Source organism: Athene noctua, chromosome 2 (assembly GCF_965140245.1).
Source record: "Athene noctua chromosome 2, bAthNoc1.hap1.1, whole genome shotgun sequence".
In the NCBI taxonomy this organism is placed as follows: domain Eukaryota; kingdom Metazoa; phylum Chordata; class Aves; order Strigiformes; family Strigidae; genus Athene; species Athene noctua.
In genome coordinates, this window is record NC_134038.1 from 28,647,441 (window position 1) to 28,671,516 (window position 24,076).

General features: G+C 39.6%; 1 protein-coding gene across 1 annotated transcript; it reads right to left on the reverse strand.

The window, feature by feature from the left end:
- Nucleotides 1–810: 810 nt before the first annotated feature.
- OSGIN2 (oxidative stress induced growth inhibitor family member 2) lies at nucleotides 811–21,922 on the reverse strand. The gene is made up of 6 exons (XM_074898754.1): nucleotides 21,760–21,922; nucleotides 18,648–18,802; nucleotides 13,768–13,904; nucleotides 11,561–11,752; nucleotides 10,850–10,941; nucleotides 811–8,816 (listed from the first exon to the last, which is right to left on the reverse strand). Exons 1-6 carry the CDS (start codon nucleotides 21,801–21,803, stop codon nucleotides 7,769–7,771), a joined length of 1,668 nt encoding a protein of 555 aa, XP_074754855.1. The 5' UTR covers nucleotides 21,804–21,922; the 3' UTR covers nucleotides 811–7,768.
- Nucleotides 21,923–24,076: the final 2,154 nt, after the last annotated feature.

Sequence of the window (24,076 nt, forward strand, 5' to 3'; positions counted from 1 at the left end):
CATTTTAGCATAATTTTGTCATGATTTTCAGCTCCAGACATTAGAAGAAATATGCTTGTTGGCCTTCTGTTAAAGAAGTTTGAGGTAGATGATAAAGGACATGATACATGATCCAAGTCTTAGGAGCCTGAACATGCAATAAATCAAATCAGTGTTTGCCTTACCCCTGGAACTATTACATTAACTTGAGCTGATGTTTCCTTTATTTTATAAAACACACTGTTGTGGGCTAACCCCAGTAGGCAGCTAAGCCCCATGCAGCTGCTCGCTTGCCCCCCTCCTGCCCCAGCAGTGTGGGGGAGAAGAAGCAAAAGGGTAAAAGTGAGAAAACTCCTGGGTTGAGATAAAGACAGTTTTACAGGTAAAGCAAAAGCTGTGAGCACAAACAAGGGCAATTTACTTTGCAATCTGCAGTTCAGAACTTCTACTGCATGCTCCATTTTCATTCTGTGGGGCTCATGTCCTGTGGTTTCAACATTCAGTTCACTGGTTTTCTGACAGAACATGTGTGGTGTTGATTTTCTTCAGAAGGTTGAAACAAGTTCAGTAACTCAGACGTGACATCTAAGGCTTCTCTCATCTACATCAAACCACAATCTTTTTGACAAAACGATGCTCTTCACCTAAAAATACATCTAAGCAGAAACTTATCTTCAGATCTTGTTTCTTGCATGTTTCTGTATAACACAGTTTGAGGGTTTGTTGGGATTGCTTTTTTATATAGCATGTATTATATTTGTTCACACTGCTCACAGGAAGGAGATGCACACAATACATAAACTAAATATACTTTTTATTAGCAAGGCTTTTAAAATACAGTCTTGCATTCAGCAGCTTAGCTGAACATAGTTTAAAGCAGATTGAATTACTCCATGCACCACTAAAATAGAAGATGGGTGCTGTACCCCTGCAGAAACAAAATTTTCAGTTTAACTCACACCAGTTTCAGCTGACTTCCTGTCTTTCCTACATCAGTTAGGGAAGCCACTGCTGCCTTTGGCAAGACTACTGAGATACTCTTGTTTTCTACTTCTGTCCATTCACATCTGAGTCTGCCCCTTTTTCTCCTACCCTTACTCCTCATCTCAGAGAACAGGGGGCTAGTGCAGCAGTGCTGGCTTTCACTGCACCTGTTCTATATGCTGAAAGTGTGTTTATAGTCAGCTTCAGTTTCGTCCATCCACTGACAGCCCCACTGACTCCCTCCAGAGTGCTAAGCCCCCATCATTACCTCCATTCCACATGTTTACCATCAAACATCAGTTCAGAACTGAGACAGTAGCTGAAGTCTCTGTTGTAGACCTATTCCAAACCCCTCTCAGCTCTCCTATTACCAGTCCATTTTGTACAGGTGACTCCTCAGTCCTTACTCTTACCCTGTCTTCCCCCTTTCCCACCTCCCCAATAAAACTAGCTCTTCTCTTGCTGTTTCCCTTTCCTGAATCTCTCTTTAGAGTCACATTTGACCACATCTCGTGTTTGATTCACAAGTTCTGATTGTGCTCTGGTATCTCCTTACAACTTAGGCCAAACACAGCAAAACCTGAACTGTCTTACTCCTCACTCTTCCTCTTGCAATGTTATGAGAACCACCATCACCACATTCCAGTGAAATACAGAAATGTTAGACAGATTTCCCTAACTAGCAGCTTTCCCTGCCACTTGCTTTAGCACTCTGCACCAACTTTGACTATCAGAATCTCAGAGCATTGGCTACAGCATCAGATCCATCCAACCTTCTCTTGCTGAACACTACAGCTCTCTCAATGCCTCTTCCTCACGTTTTTTGCCTTTAAGATTTCACCACTTCTCAAAACTAAAATAACTGGCTTCTAGGTGAAACTGTTATAGTACCACCCATTTAGCTTTCAGTCCATCATCAGTTTTCACACATGAAGATAAAACAAGCTTAGCATGCACACCTCAGGTAGGTTTATCATCTAATCAAAACAGGTTTTGCTCACAAGTTGGTTGCAGCTCAGAAGGAGAATATATTCCAGCTGACAGCAGACATTCTGTACACATTTACATTGCCAATCTTAAAAAAAAAAAGGATATGACCCGAGCATACTCCAGCAAAAGCAGAAAACTGAGGTGTGACACATGGAAATGACATTTACATAGTATCTCCAAGTGTGGGTATATCACGTGTGTGAACACACATATAGGTAGATGAATATAAGCCTTCATCTCAATTAGAACTGCAATTCCACAACCAGCATACTAGACCTAATAAAGAAACAGGCAAGATCAGAGTATTGACTTTCCAGATTGTGCCAGGTAGATGTAAGGTAGCAGGATCAGTTCTACTGCAGGAACAGCAGTAACTCAGTGTTCACATAGACACTGGTCCTAGAATTCAAACTGATGAAAAATGAACCATTTCCCTCTCCTCAGAGTATCCCCTGGAACTGTGTCAAGTCTCTGATCACCTTGTCTCTAGCTTTGTATTTGTGGACAACTATTTTTTCTTTATACACCTAGTTAAAAAAGAACCTAGAAATGCCAGAATTCCATAATATTTTGTAAATACATAACACACCTAGTCATTCATTTTCTTTATGCTGGCATGTAAGTCTACAGAGGGTGTCCAGGAACACACAGCTGAATTTTAGTTTCTTGAGCATCCACTGTAGGCAGCGTAGGCTGATACTTACATATTGCCAGTGATCTCAGAATAAAGAGATGGAGGAGGAAAGTGCAAATTAGATTAACTCAGTCTCCAGAATGAGTAGTTTCAAAAGGATAGGAGAACTAAGAATATGAAGTGTATTTTTCTTCCTAGTTTTAACGACTACCGATGACCACTAGGTTTTAAGAGTTGGCTTAATATGCCCTGTAAGTACAAAATGATCGTTGTTAGAAGAAAATCAGCTAGCATGCAGACAGGTGTCATCTGAATTAAGGTTCAGGGTTTGCTTGAGTTGAAACATTCTAGTGTCTGCAAAGACAAAACTATCTTTAAAACAGTGCTTAGCTTCACTATATTTATACTATAAATGCTTCCCCCCCCCCCCCATAATCCTTGTTCCTTACACCAAAATCATCATTGACTTCACAATTCCTTATATAATTCAAGCTTCAAAAATTAGCTAAACTGAAACACCATAAAGTGTACCATATTCTCTCAAATATGGTCTTTTTCAGAAAATGAGCTGTTTATAATTCAATATCCTTGCTACAAATTTGTACCCCTAATGTCACCAAAGCCTTTCTTTCTCTGTCGAAGAACATTTTTCAGTTTCTATTGTTTCTGCTAAATAGAATTAGGTATTATGGTCATGTCAAACAAAGCATGACTTTTTTTTCATGTTGGGCAAGGGGAAAAGGGGGAAGTAAGCTCCAAGAAGCTTTCACATCAGCTGAGGTACCGTGCTCCCATCTTGTTGTCACCTCAAAAAATAATCCAAAATGATGACAGAACATTGATACTGTAAGGTTATAAAATATGTCAATTGAAATGTAGTAGTATAAAGCTTTTAGCATTTTTTTCCATAACTTTTTCAAAATGAAACCATTACTATATGGATAATAATACAATCAAATAATCAGCTGCCTTCAAAGCATGTGTGCTACTTCTTGCTGTTTAGAAATGTTTGGGAGCTAGCACTGTTACAGCACAGATTCTGCTATTACATGAAAATACAATATGATAGCAGAGCAACCAAATCTCATGTCTTGGCATACCACCTTACTGACCCAGTCCTACAGCTTCTGAGCAAATACAGTTGCTTCTAGTTCATGCATGTGTGTTGCACTTCGGTGTAACTTCAGTTAACAGCCAGTTAAAAATATATGGCAACATGTTGGACTAATAGCTCCAGCACAGAGGTCTAAAGTTACAGTACACAGATCTTGACAAAAGAGGATGGGAGACCACCAGCCTGTCAATACTGCATGGATTCACTTCAGCACCTATGGGTCTGCAGTTCATACTGCTCAGATTCTTTGCTGCATTCCTCCCATTGTTCCTCACTAGGCATTGTTAGCAGTGAGGACTCGCTAGAAGTTTGCAAATTTTACACCTTTTCTTTCTCTCTCAAGAGCAGTTGGCCTAAAAACGGCCTTTTCTTCCTTTCAACTGGACGTGCAACTCAGGCCTGCCTCAAAGTATGGGTCTAAATTTTTAATTTCTTCCAGCTTTCAATAAGTACTCTGCATTTCTGGCTCCAGCCTTCTTTCAGTTCTTGAGCTGTGAGAGAAAGAACCTACAGCCACCTCCTTCTATAAAATTAGTATTTTACATTATGCAACCATCACTGTGAAATTAATGATTAAAAAAAAAGGTGCCTACACTCACTAGGCTAGAAGGAAAATACAGTATAGCTCAACAATTCCTGAAGTTCCCTACAGCTGTGAGATGCACTTTGGTGTCCGTTACTCCATGTATAGGCAATTTCTGGGAGCTACACTCTTCCCATGCATTCACTAACAAGCTCAGGCTGCTAGCCCATTTTCCTGAGAAAAAAAAAATCTGATGTTACCGTCACCACTCTCTGGATTACTTGCAGACAGAATTTCTGCATTTTGACAACAGGGTAAAACAGCCTTACTCTTTTGTGGAAAATGTTTTAAGCAGAAGTCAATCATCTACTGGAAACCAAATGAAAGTCTGTGCCATCTCCTACCGCCCCATCAGGTGTCTTCATTAACAAGCACCTATTGTTAAACAATCACGTATGAGGCAGACTGTCACAGAAATCTACTATGACAAATCTTAGTCCCAGTTCAACAGTTGGATGCCACTTAAAATAATCTTGGTGATAATTTAGCTAGGAGACACACTCAGCATTAAGAACCAAACCCAAATGTAAGACATTTTCCCACTAGCCTATTAGAAAACACACAGTATGGGTTAACATTCCTTTACAGATTCTGTAAATCCAAATTAAATTCCTTTAGCTAAAAATTATATTCTTCCTGTCTGTATTAAGCTTAAGTACTAAACATCCTTTTTAAATCCGTGATGTTTAAGAGCTTATTCTTCTCATTGAAAGAAGAGCTCAAAGAAGTAAACAGTCGCCCTTCTGGGAACTATTATACAGGTAATTATTTTTCTTTTTATTTTAATCTGAGAAACAAAGTTTTTCCACAAAAAAAAACCTATTCAGTGACAATATATAATCCACAATAAATGCAGTAAGTATGATATAATGCTTTAGGTAAAGCTTGAAAACTCTTATACTCTCAAAATACCAAAGAGGGGAGAAACAGAAATTTCTATCAAAATCAAAACCCCCAAAGTGAAAGTCCAGCTATAACTTTAAACCTAGCAATTCCTAGAAAAAAATGGATTATTTTTTAGTAAAGGTTTGGTTGAAAGAAATATTGTTACGCTGGCTTAATAAGCATGGCCAGAGAAAACTTCACTGCCCAACTAAGGGGGGGTCTCATATGAGATTTTTTTTTTTTGTCTCAAAAATACTAACAAGTTTGACCAAAAAAAACCTATTAAGCCTCAAGGTGCTGTAATACTGCAGTGAAAGATACCTGTGTAGTAACAGGACAAAAAATCTCTGCTACAAACTTACACTACAATACACAGAGCTTGTAAGTAGCTGCAGCAGCTGAGGCTAGAGAACTGGCTGTCCGAAGCTTCCCCCCCTCCCCACTTTTTGCAAAATATCTAAATAAATTGCTTCCTCTGTTTTGCTGACATTTTAAATGTTTCACACAACAAATGAAAAAGCAGTAACATGCCATGATATGCTGTATTTGTACATTTATATTGACACGAAACCAAAAGAATTTAATCACAGCGCAGATGTATTCCCAATATATTAACTGCCATAAAGTTCTATAATCAAGTATTTAGCACTTATAATACTGATTCTCAGTTAAAAGTATCAGGTATCACAGGTTTTGGATAGATTTATATATACACAGTTTACGCCAAAGGTGGCAAATTATAAAATCTTAATTCAATTACAAAGAAAATAAGCCTAGAACTTAGCATAATTTAAACCAGCACAAATATCAGTATAAAAAATTATCTTAACTAGTATTGACAATGCCTGGTAAAACCCAACCATGTAGGCAATGCTGCTTCATTTGTGTTTATTTTTATGCTATTGTTGGCTCTAAACTAAAAATTCTTAGTAGTAGCATCATTTCATAAATTACTTTGGACTTCCACTGAAAATATAGACATTTTAATCCTTGCATACTTTACCTTTTCAACTTCTGTGTCCAAAGTCTGAGTAATTTACTCAGATGCATAAAGGCCTGCAGTAGCCACAGAACCCCGTAATTTTCAGTAGGCACAGAAAACACGCATTTATTGCATATAGGTATCTACAACTTATGAAAGTTAGACAGCTGGGAAACCAGCAAGCACTAGCAATTTCACAAAGTCTAAACCTAATTTCTTTTTTAAAATCTGTTCAAGTTCTAATATGGAGATTTTATTCATGCAAATACAGTATCTTAAACTAACATGATGTTCTTCAACACAAAAAAGCCCATAACAAAAAATTAAATAACATCTATTCCATCACATTGGACCTGAATTAAAAAGTTTGGTAATAAATCAGTTAAAACCAAGCACTCCTGTCTATTGAGAGTTCTGGAAGTTAACTTAAGTTTTCTAACGAGCTGTTGCTTACCTTACTACGGTGAATAATCCATGAGTGTTTAGGTAAACTAGCTACTCTAAAACCCAGTAAATGAAACCTAGGTCTTACATTATGTAGAGCAGAAAGGTGAAACTTCAATTCAGAGGTAGGTACAAGTTAAGTCTTTGTCTTTCATAACAACCTTTAAGATTTATAAGAACTACAGCATGTTTGTTTTGGGTTTGGTTTATTTTTCAGCTGGCTGTGAGATATAACCCTTTTTCAAGTTTCAAAAACACACAGGATAAAATAGTATTATGTGCTGCTCTAGAAAAAAAAAAGATAAATAACCAATACATGGTCAAATGGGATACAAGAGTATCTACCACCCACCTTCATGAGACAAGTGATCCCAGTCTGTCTTCCTAAGCTAGGAAGCAAAAAAACCTCAAGTTTCCTCACATACTTAATTTTTCAGTAGTACCCTAGATATTCATTATATTGACACTGTAATAAGAGCACTTACATCAGTACTTTATTGTTTATGTTACTGAGTATTCTCAGAAATGTACATATCACTGTAAGGGGAACATCTGTTAAGTCTTTCTCCACTCACCCAACTTGAGGCATAGTGTGAAAAAACATTCATGGACTGTGTCAAATCATGTTTTAAAGATTAAATGGGAATGTTTCTTCTTTTATTCCAATTATCAAATAGGATAATTTGTAACTGTTGAGGAATGTTACTACAGCAAATAAATAAAATCCTGGTTTCAAGCAGAAGGCTCGAAATTTGCTTTAGGATCAAGAATCAGTTGGTACTTAGCAAGCTTTCTGCTTTTAAAAGTTATTTTAATTCATGGTAAGACTATTTTGTCACATTTGACACTAAAATGTAAAGCCACTCTGGTAGGCATTGCTTTTTCCAGAGTAAGTCTGCTCTTTTAACTGAGCAACAGGTGACAGGCATGTCAATGTAAGTTAGTCTCAAATTCTGTTTATCTGGAAGTAATTCCAGTTGAGTATCAGTTGTAATAGCAGATCAATTTTTTGTATTTTGAAAAGGTTTGTAGTATCAGCATCCTTTACCAAGCAATACAAGCGCAGGTTACTTGTATACAACAGAAATGTGACTGCTACCAACTTTCGCTGTCAGTGAGTGTTCTGTTAGACTACGTCTGTAATTCTGTATGTGAAAGTTTCTAATGTCTTACTTATGGTACCCCATCACCTCCTCCATCCCCACTTTCAATCAATTCATGTTTCTTCTTCTGCCTTATTGCCAAGCATCGTGCAATGCCCAATGCACCTCCTTTTAAAAACCGTACAAAGTTGTCTCCCACCAGAGGGCCTAAAGCAAAGAGGTTAGCTTCTTTAGTGCATTCATAAGTGTATGGATCAATCTCTATAGGATTCCCCTTGCATGTGATGGGCTGATTAGAGTGATGACCTATGCTATGTCCTTGGTCCTTTAGAAAGAAAAGGTTTGGATGAGAACCTATCAGAACTAAGGCTACAGAAAACTTCAAAATTTTCTTCAGTCCAGAGGCACTCTGAAGAACACATTTCATTTCAGGCTTGAAGGAAAGTACGTTGTGTTCAGGGAAACTAGTGTAGGCAGAATGCAGATTAGAGTCCACAGTATGGGACTGAGTACACATCATATGATAGACCTTATGGTATTCAGGGTAAAGCTTTTTAGGTAACTGTTTGAAAATCAGACTTGTATCAGTAACTCTTCTACGAAACACATGGATTACTGGGATGTTGTTGTTGTAAGCACACAGTACTGCATCGGCTGCTGTAAGTCCAGCACCCACAATTAACACAGGGTCTGCCTTCCCACGTAACTTTCCTTTGCTGATAGCAGCTCCGAAGTCAGACATGGAATGAAGCACAAAAGGAAAGTCTTCTCCTTCAACCTGTAGTCTGCCAGGAGAATCAAAGGTTCCTGTGGCAAGAGCCACGTTCTCGGCAAAAAGGCAGAAGGGCACATGAGACCCATCTGTTGCTCGCTGATAACCTCTGACTTCCCAGTTTCTTTTAATCAGTGACTTCTGTCCATCTTCCATTTCCAAATGAGGTGTTGAAATATTTTCACTTAGTTGACTTCTATCTTCATCATCCTTTCCTCGGTAAAGCCTGGATACTGAGGTGATGTAAACGTTGTCTCTGAAATTCTTTTGGAGGCCCATGACTTTAACATAGTGTTTATAATAACAAGCTATTTCCTCTGGCATTACTCGATCACTCTTTATATTTCTGAAACAAAATTAAATGGTTCCAGTTAATATTTAGACCTTACTGGTAATTTGATTACCATATGTGACATCACATGACAGTCAAATTTAAGAGGACTAAATCTGCTCAGTGTAACTGACACTGAGTTCAGTATCTTTAAATGCATTCAATTTATTTGTTCTCTTGATCCCTGATATGAAAGACAAGCTAACTTTTTTTTAATAGTTGTAAGTCTTCACAATGTAAAGTGCTATGGTGATTAACAAAATAAGTGTAACAAAACTCTGCAGTATCATGGTAGGTCTGTATGGAAGCGTTTCACAAAGCCAGTTTAGCATCACGACCACCAACAATACAATACTGGCTAAACTTGTACTTGGTGAGAATACACTTACATAGGATATAAGCAATTAAATATCACAGTAATTGTTAAGTGCTAATTTTGAAACCCTAGATTTGACATATTACTTGAGTCAATTATTCTTCATTATACTCTGCAGAAGACCTCTCCCTTGGGTACAGGTAAGTTCAGTAAATATCAGGTTAAGTAGTTCCATATCAAAGGAATGAACAAAGCAAGTATGACACAGAACCTCAGTGCAACTATGGAAATAGGATTATGATGTCCAAGCGTCCAATAAAAAACATTTTTGCACTGCAATCCTAGTATTACATCTATGCTTTTCTCATGTTTATTGCATTCCCATTTACAAAAAAATAAGCTGAAAATGTAATTATTTTGAATCAGTGCATCAATTTTGCTCCTTCTTTAGAAGAAAGCTCTAAGGCGGCGGCAAAAGAAACTCTAGCGAACATCAGGATTGCCACTGAATTACACTTAAAAGCATATTTACAGGAAATCAGGCTACTCATTCTCATAGATTAACAAGATAAGAGCATATGTACTTTTAAATGTTCAGGTTACTACTCTGAAAATCCTGATGAGATACTTATCGAAGAGGATAATGCAACAGCGTGACACCTGTTAGACTGAAGTTTAGGAAACTATTTTACAAGATTAGAAGTTTTCATTATCATCAATACTTTTAAACATGTTTAATTGTAGTATAATAGGTCAGCATTTCTGTTTTTAGTACTGTTGAAAACTATAATATAAATAAATTAGCTTCAGATAATAAGCAGCTTATGGGATTTCAGTTAATAAGGAGGCAAGATTACTGTGGTTATCTAAGAAAGCGATTAAAGAACAGAGGTACAGTTTCTTCACTATAAGTGTCCTGAAATGAGTAACGGTCTGCCCTTGAATGCATATGCCCAAGTAATTCTATTTCTTCTTTTGCCACACATGGTACAGGAACAACTTCCTTTAATTTTGCTAGAAGAAAGTCAGGAGACTTAAAATTTTAGAAAAAGCTTATGTAGCGTGTTCCCAGGTTCATCTGCTGACACAGACCTTTATAAACTAACTGTATAACTGAAGTAAAAACTGTGAGCTTGTACAAAACAGTAATTCTTCTCTAAATTTTTTCCAAGAAACTTACTACTAGAAAATAACATTGGGAAATACTGAATAATCCTCTTAAAATTAAAATTCATAGCAACATTTCAGATGCTGCAGCTTTGCCTGCAAAAGCAAATACTGAAATATACGACTTCTGAATTAAAAGAGGGCTAGTGTGCACAGCAACCAGCAATTTAAGTTGCATACATTTGAAAGAGAAACTTTCAATACTTCTGTAGATTTTAAATTCCTCCTTTAGTCTTTCCTCAACTCTAATCAAAACTGCTTACAGTAATGGTCCTTCTTTGTGAAATGCAGCTAACACACACCACTGCGAGTATGTGTGCTTTCGATGCACTCCAAGCAATTCCTCTGGCTGACCACTGTCCATTTGTTTTCATCAGAGTACACACAGCAGAATGATTTCCAGTGCCATCAGACAATTTAATAAACAAAACAAGAAGTCCTTCTGTGAACAATGAAGTTTGAATGTTTTCCAGTTCTTAAAATAATGTTACCTGGATTCTTTTAGCAATCGGGTTTCCCAAATACCTTAGCCATTAGTATTATCTTATTACATATTTATCTTTACCTGCGTTTGCTAGCTGCCCACTCCTTAAAGGTGAGGCCAGGCAATTCCATCCAGTCTCCAAAACTGATTGTTAGCATAGAGCCTTCCATGGACTGTTGAGAAAAAAAACCAAGATGCATGACCAGACATTTCAATAGATAGATTTATGTAAAGCACAGTGAAGTTCTTCGTGTACTCCTTCAGAGCAATAAAGTACCAGAACATATCACCAGGACATTACATGAAGTGTTGATGAACTATTTTCTTTTTACAGTTAGGTACTATTTTAATGAGCAACTACATGATCTAATAAAAGCAGAAGGTGAAAAGAGAACAAGTGAAAGGGAACTCAACCCAATTTTTTTAAAAAAACAAGAAGAAAAAAAAAGTGAAACCAACAGCATATGAACACATTAAAGTTTAAGATTTTGTATAAAAGCACCTGAAAACAATTCAGAGGAGAAAAAAAGTCAGAGAAAATGCTCTTCATTATAATTCCTTAAATTTGCACTAACGAAAAAAAACACATAACACAGCAGCCATGGTCACAAATCCCCAGATAAAGGACAACTTTTTCCTTCCTTTCTCATCTCCCCAACATATCTGGGCTTTGGTAATTGAACAGCTGAAACTGCAATTGCCACTACTAACTAAACCAAACTTAAGACAGTAAGAAAAACCCCAAACCACAGAATTATCAATTTACCCTAGAAGTGATAAATTTTTACTCACATGCCAAGCCCCACCAGGTGGTCCTCTACCAAGCACTATATGGGGAATATAATTATGTTGTTCTAGTTTCCAGTGCAAAACTGGTGGGTAGTCATACCCAAAGTCAGCATCCGGATGAAGCAACGTATCAAAAAGCACTGCAACTGGGTTTGAAGAGCGTCCTTCGAGGCCTTCAGACAGGTACTCTAGATCCTGAAGTATGAAGAAAAAAAAAAAAAGGGATCTGCTCATGCTACTTCTACGGTTCATCATGCTATCCTGATGTATAAAAGTTGTATTTCAACAGAACATACAATTAGTTCAAGTTGCATTTTAAGTAGAGATAGTATTTAATGTAGAGACTCGATCAAAACACTTTTCAGAAATAACTGCCACGATTCGGTTCTGTAACTCTGAATAATACGTTTCACTCATTTAAATGACATGTTAAGAACACAGTTATATTGGGAAAGGTCAGTATTTGAAATTCATTGTAGAAAAAGTAATATAGGGACAAATACTCAGAAATCAGAGCAAGTTAGTAACATCTACATTTATAGATAGCAGACTGCTTTTAACAAAGAATTGCGAATATTTCTAGGAGCCCCATTTTGAGAAAGGAAAATTGGAATCTAAAAACATTAAACTTTAAAGATAAAGTAGAAAAAGCTCATCTGACAGCTCTTAGGTAGTTCCAACACTCACTTTATTATATTTTGAAATAATGGAGGTATAAGTATTATTTTTAAAAATTAAAACCAGTATTTTGAAAAATTAATTAAAACTAGGCTTATTTTACAAAGCAGTTAATGTTGAGAACAATTTCTAGAAATTTTTAGAATGTTCAAATTTCAGCATCTATTAACCAGTCATGTTCTAAAAATTTCATGATGCAACAGCAAATAATTGAAGAGAGAATAGAAATTTGAAGAGAGAATTGGCCATAAAGACAATTTTTGCTCACAAAGACAGGATAGTTTAGCTTCCCAAACTGGGAAAATATCAGGGGGTCAGGGAAAGACCAAGTACATGAAACATCTGTAGCCAAAAGCTTAGGCAACTTAATCTCCTGCCAAAAACATAAACCTTGAGACTTAAGGTCAACATTACATGCAAACAGCACAGCACTTAAAGACAGAAAAACCCAAACCCCAAAGCTCAAGAACCCCTACTTTCCCACTACAAACACATATGCATGTTTGTAATTCAAATAAATCAGTCACACAGGCAACACAGTTAGTGATAGCATTGTGAGTAAGTCATCAGAAGTATAGTGAGGTGAGTAGAAAACAATGATAACAGGGCAAAAAAATGGACAAGTGGCAAAAAAAATAGCGGAGAAGATTTAACTAATCAAATCAGACAGAAAAAATGGATACAAGGATAACAAATAAAGCATCAGCAATTTTGAATGCAACACAAACACTGAAGGATTCATACTGTGCAGAAAATAAAATTGGGTTGTATTTAGAGGATATATGCCCCTAATGTTACTAAAAATGAAGTCTTAAAGAGAACTGTACTATTTAGGAAGATTTTAACTTCAAGTATGTGTACTGGAAGTATGTTAGCAGCGTGTGTTCTTTCACAATAGTGCCCAGACACCCTAGGACACGAAAGCTGGAATTCCTGCATCAACTACTCATTGCCCAAGTGGTGCTTTAGACACTTTTGGCAAGTACTAAGAACATGACAAAGGGCAGATTGTAAAATCAAAAAAACCCACAAACAAAGAGCCCTGAAGAACCACAGAAACCACATGCCCTAGGATGGATCTAATGGTCATGAGTTGATTCTATTTAAATTAACAGAATAACAAAATAACTTATTAATGATTAGAAATACAATTAAGTAAGTAGGCTGGTTCTTCACAATTCAATCTGCAGATTTTTTTGGATAGGCAGTTCTTAAAATACATTGCTTTTCATCTGAAGTGCTCTACATATAATCTCTTACAGGCCACTGAAGAAAGTGTATGTTGCTCTTTATTTTACAGGTAGGAAAAAGAGAGGCCAAGAGATAAAGCTAGTTTTTGAGGCCACAGTTACTGAGCTTTACTGTGGTCTAATTCTTTGTCAGTTGAGGAAAATTAAGCCTTTTCTTGTCTATGGCACTACTTATGTAAATTGCAAAAGCATTTTAAACAGGATCATTAAAGAAAGCCTACTGTTTCACAAGCCAGCTTGCAGTAGGTATAAGAGCTAGACAAGATGGCAACCAAAGCTTACTTGATCAACAATGGAAAGATGACGAGCTTCTTCTAATTTCGTATGTAGAATGGGGTTTGGGTGTATAGCTTCAGGAGATAAATATGGCCTGTATCCAGAGAGCAGGTAAGAAAGACAAATTCCTGAAGGTCCATTTCCTATTAAAGAAAAGTTACCGCTTTAGTAAAAATGTCAATAATCTAAAGTTTGTAAGTCACTAAATAAGCAACAACAAAATAATAAGTAGTATAAAGCAATACTTTCCTGATTCAAAGCAGCATATAAACTCCACAGTAAAATAAAGCCTACCATAGGAACTTCCTCCTAACAAACTGAGCAAAATCTTCTTCGGATAACAAGAAACGTACGTATGACTGTTTGCATCATGAAACAAAATGCATATAAAGGAGTTTCATAATTTAGTACATCAAATTCATTCTTCTTGTGTGAAAATGGTCCAATAGATAATATCTGGTCTGCCTGTCAATCACAGTGTATCTGAATATTATTGCCATCTTACAACTTTGTGTTCCCATTTACACTGGGTACTGCAAAACACAGAATAGAAAAGACAATCTAGAGCACATGCTCTTCAGGTCTGCTTATGAAATAAAAGGAAGAAAGAGACAAGCAGAAAGCTGAAGACTGCAAGTCAGATGAGAATTTAGAGACACAGCACAAGAGTAACATAAAAGCTGAGTGAAGACAGGCACAGTAGATATGTGGTAGAGTACAAGAAACTCATCTGAGACCACATGCATTGTTCAGCAACAATATCAGTTCAAACATCTTTCAATATCCTTTTTGTGGCATTCTATAATTCAAATATGTCCAACATTGCAATTTTAATAGACTTATTTTCAAAATGTTACTAAAGATGTGAAACGGATGGGATCAAAACGTGAGGTAATTATTTCTATTTATTTGACTGGTATTAAAGTGGGGGACCATATTTATAACATGCAAATACAGAAGTAATGTTCATGCTGCAAAGTCAAATAATGAAAGCTAGGGAAAGCTAAAGTCAGTGCTATGTCACTATGTCAGTCAGTATGTGCTATGATACAGAATTTAAATATGACTATATACTGTTACTTCTATAGCTCCTCTCCCTCATTAACTGAATGAAAAGCACAGTGTTCTCCTAATGAGGCACTCTTATTTTGTCTTTGTTTTCCATCTAGAGTGGCACACACTGAATAAGCACACATTATTCAAATTCTGGGCTAAACCCAAAGTTACTAATTTATTCATGTTTTTATATAGCACTCATTGTTACAATGTTAGGTTTTACCGTTTGAATTCTTAATCTCAAGAGTTCACCCATTGTTTCCTGTTTCCTATCACCTTTGCACATATTTCCATCACCTTTTAACAATCCCACTCTCCAGTGCCTGTCTCTTCTCCCTTTTCTGATTTGCCAGTCCCTGAATCCCCTATCAGTTTGCTGAGACCCTGTTCATTCCCAGTCTCTTCATACACAGGATCTCTTTTCCTCCCCCACCAGGCTACACTCATCACTCTGGTCCCCAGTGGCAGTATATCCCATACTTTATTACAATGCAATGTGCATGGACCCATCACAGCCATGAGCTACAATAAAATCGTGTAGGCTCACAACAGGCGAGTTCTTCAAAGGCCAAGACTGCTAAGTCATAAGAAATCTTCAACAAGCATGTTTTCTCTGAAGGCCTAGAATACAAAAAAGTATGTGAGACTGCACAGTGGCTCCTAGCTAACAATCTAGATTTTTGCACTCCAATATGGAGACAAAAATAAAGGCATTAGAGTGCCTGTGTACTGCAACGACCATAAAGCACTGGAAAAAGACTGTCTAGGAAAGCTGTGGATTCCACCATTAGCACCTTCAAGACAGCTAAATTGAAAGTCTGTCATAAAAAGTTTAAATATTCGTGATCCTGCCTATATTGTTTCCCAAACCACTTTGACTCCTGTTTTGCCATTTACAAAAAAGACCATAAGAAATCTTTCAGACAGTGAGTCGCTCTTCCTTGCTCTCACACTGTTCTACCTTCCCACAAACAGAGCAGCATGAGATAACTGGGTATGCTTCAGTCCAGAAGCTTCAAGCTTAAAACAGAAGCATGCCCCTCTGTCACCCACTTGACATGAGATAGATGTGAGAGAGACCTTAGCAATACGTTGAAATCATACATAACAAAATCATTGGAAGTTGTGAAAAGGCTCTAATCATTCCTATAGTTCACAATCATTCCCATGACCAAGTAGAATTCTAAAAATGGTTAAGAATTTATCTTGTGCACAGTAAACAATTTTGTTTCTTTTTAGAAGTGCATAGCTAAGTCTTTTTTCCTACTGGGGTGTAAAGGAAGCTAGTCCACTATGTAAAGAGAAAAATGTGTGCCATATCCAAGGATGCCATGGTAAAGATTATTCCTACTGGTTGTGACTAAAAAGAACCAAAGGGATAACAAAAGTTGCCAAAACTAAGGCTGGCAAGGGCCAAGGAAATAACTGAGCATGTGACTATGTTAAGGTGAATTACTAACACTGAGCTCCCTAGCCACTCCCTTGGGACCATCCAGAAAGCGGGTCCAAACTCAGCTCCTATTCTTTCAGCAGACTAACTCCAAGGGAAAGAAATTCCCTTGTGGATATGCTCTCAAGAACACACAACATGAAGGTTCAGCTGCAAGGTCTGCAATTAGACTTGCCATGATGATTTTCTCAGAAAATCCCTGGGGGAAAAAGAACCAAACCAAAACAACTTTTTGAAATGAGAAATCTCTACCTGAGGAGTGAGTTTGCTCTTTATTTACATACAATGCCTCCAATAACAGCTCTGATTGAAACTGAGAGATATTACTACTATAAAAACTTTAGATATACAATCAATATAACCCAAAACCCCACGGCCCTGTTCATTTAAGAAGCAGTTAATATTTTGTTTGAATAGCAGCAGAAGCTTCTCCTGATCTCAATAAACTACAGTGCAATCACCTCTACATTATGTGTCTAAATTTAAAGTACATAATCAACTTCAAACATCACAGCCTTGTTATTTGGTTGAAAATTTTAAACAGTGTTTTTACACAATAATGATCAAAATTAGTGCAGAAGATTAAAGCATTTAACACAGAACATTCTCTAGACTTAAGAGCTCCAACATGAAATTCTTCTATCCCAACTCATTCAAATGGAATGTATCTATTTCTTCCGAACTTCTTGAGAACAGGTACAGCACAAAAGTTAATATTACCAGAGCAGCTTAGTACTCTGCAGAACTGCTGTACAGTATGCAGTACAAGTTTAGAATCAAATCTGAAATGGGGCATCATACATGGAAAAAGGGGATGGTGAAATTTAAGAAAGAGGAGTATCAGTTATTGCTACATCATTAACTGCTTACAGATGTGCCATTTTTTTCTTTCTGATTATTAAAATAGTGCAATGAGAAGATGGTGGCACTAGGAAGCTAAAAGTATGTTTAACAGGCATCTCATGGAGAAGATTAAACCAAGACTCTGTGTGTGTGTATGTGTGAGTGTACAGAGGGGATGGCAACTATTTTTGTATTCTTCTACTACATCATTTCAGATCCCTTTTAAGGCTCTTCAGACACCCAATGAGTTAGTGATAATACACTGCCAATGGAGATCAGCTTGTGAAGCGTCTCATACATATCTGTGAAAAAGCACTTGGGCAACATATTTTGGTTTTCAAGGAGAAATAGTCAAGGCAGCTGTGTTTGGTGTCAGCACATAGAAAGGTGCTCTAGACGAAATAAGTATTGAGCACAGGTATTTGCATAATGCATATCTGCAAAACTAAACAGTGAAAACTGAGTCATTAACCATATGGCAAATCTTATACGAAGGCTGACAAAACACCAGGAAACTGTTGCTCTTCAGCTATGATGCAGAACTCAGCAAGTGATTCACGTCTGTCACATCCTCGTAGATCTATTACATGAGCACTATTTTAAGCTATCGTGAAAAGACCTTTAAGAATAGGCACTGTACAAACACCAAACTTTCAAAGTTGTGGAGATTTATAGAGAGCACATTATGCTGAAAGACCATTCTCCGGAATGTCTTCTTGTTTGCAGGTGCAGTTAAAGCTGTTGGTTTGCTGTAGTCCCAACAGCTTTGGACTAGATTATGGAAAACCTCCTTTACTCCAGATCTTTTCTTTATCCCCTCATCAAGTCATGGCAGTAAGGAGCTGGTGACCAGCTGTTGCTGAAAAACCTTGGCCCAGTACAAATCATCCTGGCAATCTCAATTAAGCTGTGTACCTAAGGAGCCTGCTCCCTTTGCTATCTTGTCTTCAGCAAGATTTTAAAGTACAAGTCTTTAGCTATTAATTGACTAAAATTTGTTGTTTTAAACTGGTTGAATTAACTTGGATTCATTTTGGAAAAGATGGAACAATATTCAGATGTTAGTGATGGATGCAACAAAGAAAAATGCAATTAATGAGGTTAGCATCTAAACAACATGCAGCACACATTTTACGTTATGCTTTTCACTGTCCCATGTGACTCCACAAATTTCTACTGGTATTTTACCTACATCAACGGCATCCATGCAGCCTGAAGTACACACATCATGTTAATCGAACCCTATGTGTTCAATACTAGAATTACAACAGTTCTTCTGTTAAGACTCATGTATCTGCTGCCAAATAGTGTGGCTCATTTTGTCAAAACACAATTTGAATTCAAATATACTCCAATGGCAAGTCCCTTAACATAATTTTACGGTACTGTTGTTAATCGTAAGAACCGTATTACTCTAATAAACATCTTCACCGTCAGGATGCTAAGCATCAGTTACTTAATGATAAATGACTTCATGCAGCAGGTTTACAAAGGCAATGGCAGTAACAGAGAATCTTAAAACAGTGAAAACACTCACCTATTATTACTACAGGCAGAGTAAGGAGGGAGTCCCCAGGCAGAACAGTTTCTTCAATTAAAGGCATTCTTTTAATCTTCCTCCCAAGGCTGTCACCAAAATACTGGACAAATGAATTCAAAAGCTGTCCTTCGGTTTCAGGGCCACTGTAACTTCTAATTAAGAAGGACAGATGGGAGAAAACAAAAATTAAACAGTTGAACTGTTGTCAGAAAAGTCTCTTCAAAAATAAAGTTGGTTTTGATGCTTCACTTCAAGAGCTATGGAGCCCAAAACAGATACGCTTCATCCAAACTACAAAATATTACTCTTGAGCACAGCTTTTCTACAGAAGATTTTTTAAAAGTCCACTCTCCCAGACAGTCTACAGAAGGATAACAAAAAGACACAGATGGCTCTCCAGAGCTGCAGATTTTTAATTTCAGTTTATACAAAGCCAAAGTATAACCAACAAGCATTATTTTGATCCCCCACGCAGCAGAACTCATTCCTCATTATCCTTATCAAAAGAGGAGAGATACGCACTGCCTAGCCAATTAACAACATTAAGGCCAGCCAAAGGCTGGAGGAGCAGCTAAGGTACAAGAGCAGCCACTTCCATCCCTTCCTACCTGCAGAGCAGCACAGACGACTTCGCCTCAACAAATTTCTATTCCGGTAGAAGTAAGGCTGATTAAAGCTGGCAGTGATGTTAAGATGGAGAAAGGAGTGATATCTGTAAGCCCTAGACACAGTCCATTTTACCACTGTTTAAAGAAAACTTTTTATAAAAGGAATTGCCATGCAGTCAGGTCAGCTACTGTGCAGCAGACTGCTTTCACCCGTAGTCATTTTCCTAGATTTCTCAGTTCTCTCCCTGCAACATCTACTTAGGTTCCTCTCATAACTCTTCACCGTCTAAGTGTGCTTCTAGACTTGTTTTATAGTGTTTGCTGTTTAATTATTTAGGAGCCCTTTCTGAAGCCTTTACAGGTCATTGAAGAGGCACACACTATCAGTTTAGCTAGAAAGGCAGGTGCAAATTAGAAAGTCTGTTATTGGCAGTTATTTTATTAAGTCTTCAAAATAAAGACTTAACTTTTTAATTAAAAATATCTTGACAACTGATCTAAACGTTTTTCTCTTTACAGTTTTAATTATTATCGTAATAAATAAAAGTACTCTTATTTATTTCCTAAGAATCTGCATATCCTAAAGCTATTCTAGTATTTCAGGACTTATTTTCTATCCAGGACCAAAAGCGTAAGACACCTATCCAGTTCCCATGGCTTTCAAGAAGCCACGCGCTGCCTCAACTCCCAAAACACTAAATGTTCTGCTACATATTTCAAAAGCCAGTGGGGAAGTCTGAAGTAAACTACAGACAGAGCTCTACAGTAATAACAACACTAGCACACACTGTAATACATCTCTCTGATAGTTATTTCCTTGTTTAAAAGGATGGGGAGCTATTCTAAGGTTGTATTTATTTCAGAAAGGAAGTATTTGATATCTGTATTCCCTGCACTATCACAACAAAGTTTGCAAATTAGGTGCTAACTGGTAACAGCTGTACATTAGCTCTCAGTGATCTTGAAAACCCGTAACATACAAGCAGTAAGAGCTTGATGAGGAGGAATAGAAGGCAGAGAGAGGGTATCTAATTATCATACTGCTTTTTTCATCTCCGCTTTTAGATAGGCACAGGCAACTACATCATCTTTCATCCTTTGCTCAAAGTTAACTAAGGCAATGCTGCCCTACGCACTGCCAAAGACAGGCTTAAAGGGAGCATGCATGTTTTAGCGTGGTTTGAATATACTTACTGTGCTAGATGGAAGATAAAAACCAAAAGGAACATTTCAAAACCTCTTTTTAGGGGATATATGCACAGTGCTGTAGGCTACAAAAGAATCTTTAACAGTAAAAACGTTGCTTCTGTGCAGGTCACACAGCGTATCACGAACTACCCGACTGGTTTAGTGCAGAATCTAATTCTGCGTAGAAGCATACACGTACAACACACAGTTTCTCAGCTATTGTGGATACGAAGCAGATGAAGGACTGTTGTCAGGGCCATGTTCTTTCTTTGCAGGAACATCATACCAGAACGTGATAAGATCTTAAGTTAGGGGTCACCATCTTCCTAACAACACCGAGAGCCACAAAGTATCAGAAGTTTTCATCTTGGTAAAAACTCACTGTAGACAGCTTTGCAGCGGTGGGGATTTGGCAAAAATATCTATGGCTTTAGTCCTGCAAAGACGCAAGCAGGCACAAAGATGAGTCAGTTCCAAAGCTAGCATTTAGTTTACCTTATGCTGGTCATACCAAATAACCTGGAGAATTACATTCTGTCAAACACCCAGATTCTAAACATGTTCATCATCTTTTTTGCTTTTCAGTGCTTTTCAGTTAATTACTTTTATTTTTAACTGATGTGAAAAACCCATTAATAGAAAAAAAAACCCAACCAGCATATACATAAACGTTTTTCTCCCTTTGAAAAAGAAAATAATAATTCTTTAATAATAACTGTCTTAATCTACTGCAAGTTATTAAAATAAGAGGTGCCTTTTTCAGGTAGCAGTTTTGAAAGATGCTAGAATTCCTTGCATACTTTTAGCAAAAATAATACATAAACTGACTATAGTGGGCGGTTAACAGAAAACTCATTATATAAAAGGAATTTAAATTCGGTCTCCAGTTGTCACTTCGGGAAGCAGGTTTAAGACTGCCGGATTGCTGGGGTTTTCCGAGCAACCGAGCGGAGCGATGCCCGTGGGGACCGGGATCGCCGACGGTGCAGCGCTACCCTCCCCGAAGCGAAACCGAGCATCCGCGGGCGCCGGCGTCCTCCCAGCCCAGGCTGCGCTTCGGCGCAGCCCAAGGTCACGGCGCGCCCTCCCGGGGCGGCCCCGCCGGCCCCTCGCCGCCCGCCGGCGCAGCGGGGCCGGGCAGCGCCGCGGCCGCCACGCAGGAGCCCCGCGGAGGCCGCAGCGCCGGGGCGGCGGCCGCGCTCCCCGCCCGCCGGTGTCCCCGTCCTCCCCGGCACCGCGACCCGCTCAGCCCGCTCCCCCGGCGGGCCGCGGAGGGGGCGGCCGGCAGTCGTCCAGACCCCCGCCCGCCTCACCTGAAGTGACCGGCCAGAGAGCAGCGGCAGCACCACACGGGCATGGGGAGCGCCGGCGGGACCGGGGCGCCGGCGGGGCCCAGCGATGAGGCTGCGGGGGGACGCCGCGCCGCAGCTCCGGCTCCTCCTCCTGCCGCCGCCACGCTGCGGCCCGCGCGGCGCCGTCCCCACTCCGCGCTCACATGCGGCAGCGGGTCACACGCGGGAGGAGGAGCCGCCGCCAGCACCGGGCGGGCAGGCGGGCGGGAGGGACGGACGAGGGGAGAGGAGGGCAGGGCGCCGGTCCCTCCTCCCGGAGTGGCCGCGTCCCCCTGCGCCGAGGTGGGGGCAGCGCCGCGCCCGCTGCCCGCAGGAGGATGCGGCTGTGCCGCCTCCGCCGGGGAAGGCGGCAGGGGAGCCCCGGCCTGGCACCGGCGCGGGGGAAGGAGGAGTGAGGAGGCGACGCGGCGGCGGGGAGACACCGCCGGGGGGCGGCGGCGGGAGGGGCCGCCGCGGGCCCCCGCGCACAACCACGCCCGAGGAAGGCGGGGGCCGCTCCCCGCCACGGGCCCTGTGGCCGCCCCGCACAGGCCGCGCCCCTGCCCGCCGCCGGCTGGGGCGCACCTGCGGCCTCGCCTCGGCGGGCCGCGGGGGCTCCGCTCAGCGAGGGGCGCTGCGCCGGCTGCGGTGCCGGCGGCAATGGCGGTCACCCCCCGGCTGCGGCCCGCGCCCAGCCCGGGCTCTGCTGCGCCCTGCCAGGGTGGGCCTGCGAAATGCGCCTGAGGAAATGAGCAGAAACGAAACGAGATCAGAAAGTTTTGAGGCACCGTTTGACTGACGGTGCACCTATTTCGGAGCGATACGTCATACATGTTCTGTTAGCTACTTGAAATTGCGTCTTACCATAAAGATTTTGCTTGTTTGAGAGAAACCATGCCTTACCCAGTCTTTCCTTGGTCACGGAGCGGCTGAGGCTGGCAGGATCTCTGGAAGGATCACCTGGTCCAGCAACATGGCCAGCTGGGGTTTGAATACCTCCGGGGATGGACACTTCGCGACCACCCTGGGCAGCCTGCTCACGTGTTTCACCACCCTCACAGTGAAAATGTGCTTCCTCATGTTCAAGTGGAATTCCCTCTATTTCAGTTTGTACCCGTTGCCTCTCATACAGTCCCAGGGAATCACTGAAAAGAACCTGGCTCTGTCTTCTTCTTTCCCTCCCATCAGGTATTTATGCATGTGGATAAGATCCCTCCAACCCTTCTTTTCCAGAGTCTGAACAGTCCCAGCTTTCTCAGCCTCTACTCGTAGTAGTCAGCCTGCTCCTGAAACACCCATACACAGGTTTTCTCTTTCAAAGTCTTACTATGAAATAATGGAGAATGCTAATAACATCTTTGGCCGTTTATCTAGCGAATAATTGCAGCCTTTTGCACAGAGTTAAACTTGACAATTTGAAATCTATTTATTCTGTGTGAGTCTATTCCATAAATCCACGATACAAAGATCTTTGAACGCTGTAGTTACTGTGTCTGAAGTGGCTGTTGATAGCTGACAGTCCTCTAGGACTCTAGACCTCTAGGTTGGTTGTTCAACAGACTGTCATGTCTGTAGTCAGCAAATAATTACTGTTTAATAGCATCAATCTGGTTCACCCTAGAAAGGCTTGATATTTAGTAGATATCTGCTCTATAAAAACTTAAGGCAAAAGAACAGAGGAGCCGCGAGTTGTACTGCTGAGGAAAGACAGAATGTTGATACAAAATCTCTATTTAGAAAGCATGAAACACATCCAGTTAAACACATTGTTCTTCAAGTATACCCAGCACTGGGTGTAACATAACTTTAGACCAGAATTAACAACCTGAAGCTGTGTTTAACTTGCTCTATCCACAGAAGTATTGCCTTCAGTTCAGAAAACCACATGAATGATTTGTATGTTGACCAGATAACCCATGCTACTTGAATATTCATGCTATTTTGTTATAATTGTGTTCTCCTTTATGAGTTACAGAAAAATAGAACAGAAACTGAAAGACATTCTTAAGTTTTTTCACATAATATTTTGGTCATAGTTAGGCCTTAGCCTCTTCATAGATGCAAAACTCCAGGTCTGCGGGACTTCGTGCTTCAGGGAAACTAGCTATAGCCAAGCAAAACTTTTCCAGGTTTCACTAGCTATTTGATGGCAGGGTCAGATGACATTGACTTCAAAATCAACACATGAAAGACATATTTGGCTTTAAGTACTACCTGTATTTCTTCCATCAGCGAATCTGGTTATCAAAAGTATAACACTGAACCTCAGCTGTACTGGTACTATTAATAGTTCATGCCC

What these genes read in the sequence shown, in the direction of transcription:
- OSGIN2 (XM_074898754.1), bottom strand. Translation starts at nt 21,803, where the DNA reads ATGCCCGTGTGGTGCTGCCGCTGCTCTCTGGCCGGTCACTTCAG. An exon ending in ATCTTTCCATTGTTGATCAA is followed by an intron (nt 11,753 to 13,767) that starts GTAAGCTTTGGT and finishes TTCATACTTCAG; the next exon opens with GATCTAGAGTACCTGTCTGA. An exon ending in CACCTGGTGGGGCTTGGCAT is followed by an intron (nt 10,942 to 11,560) that starts GTGAGTAAAAAT and finishes TTTTCTCAACAG; the next exon opens with TCCATGGAAGGCTCTATGCT.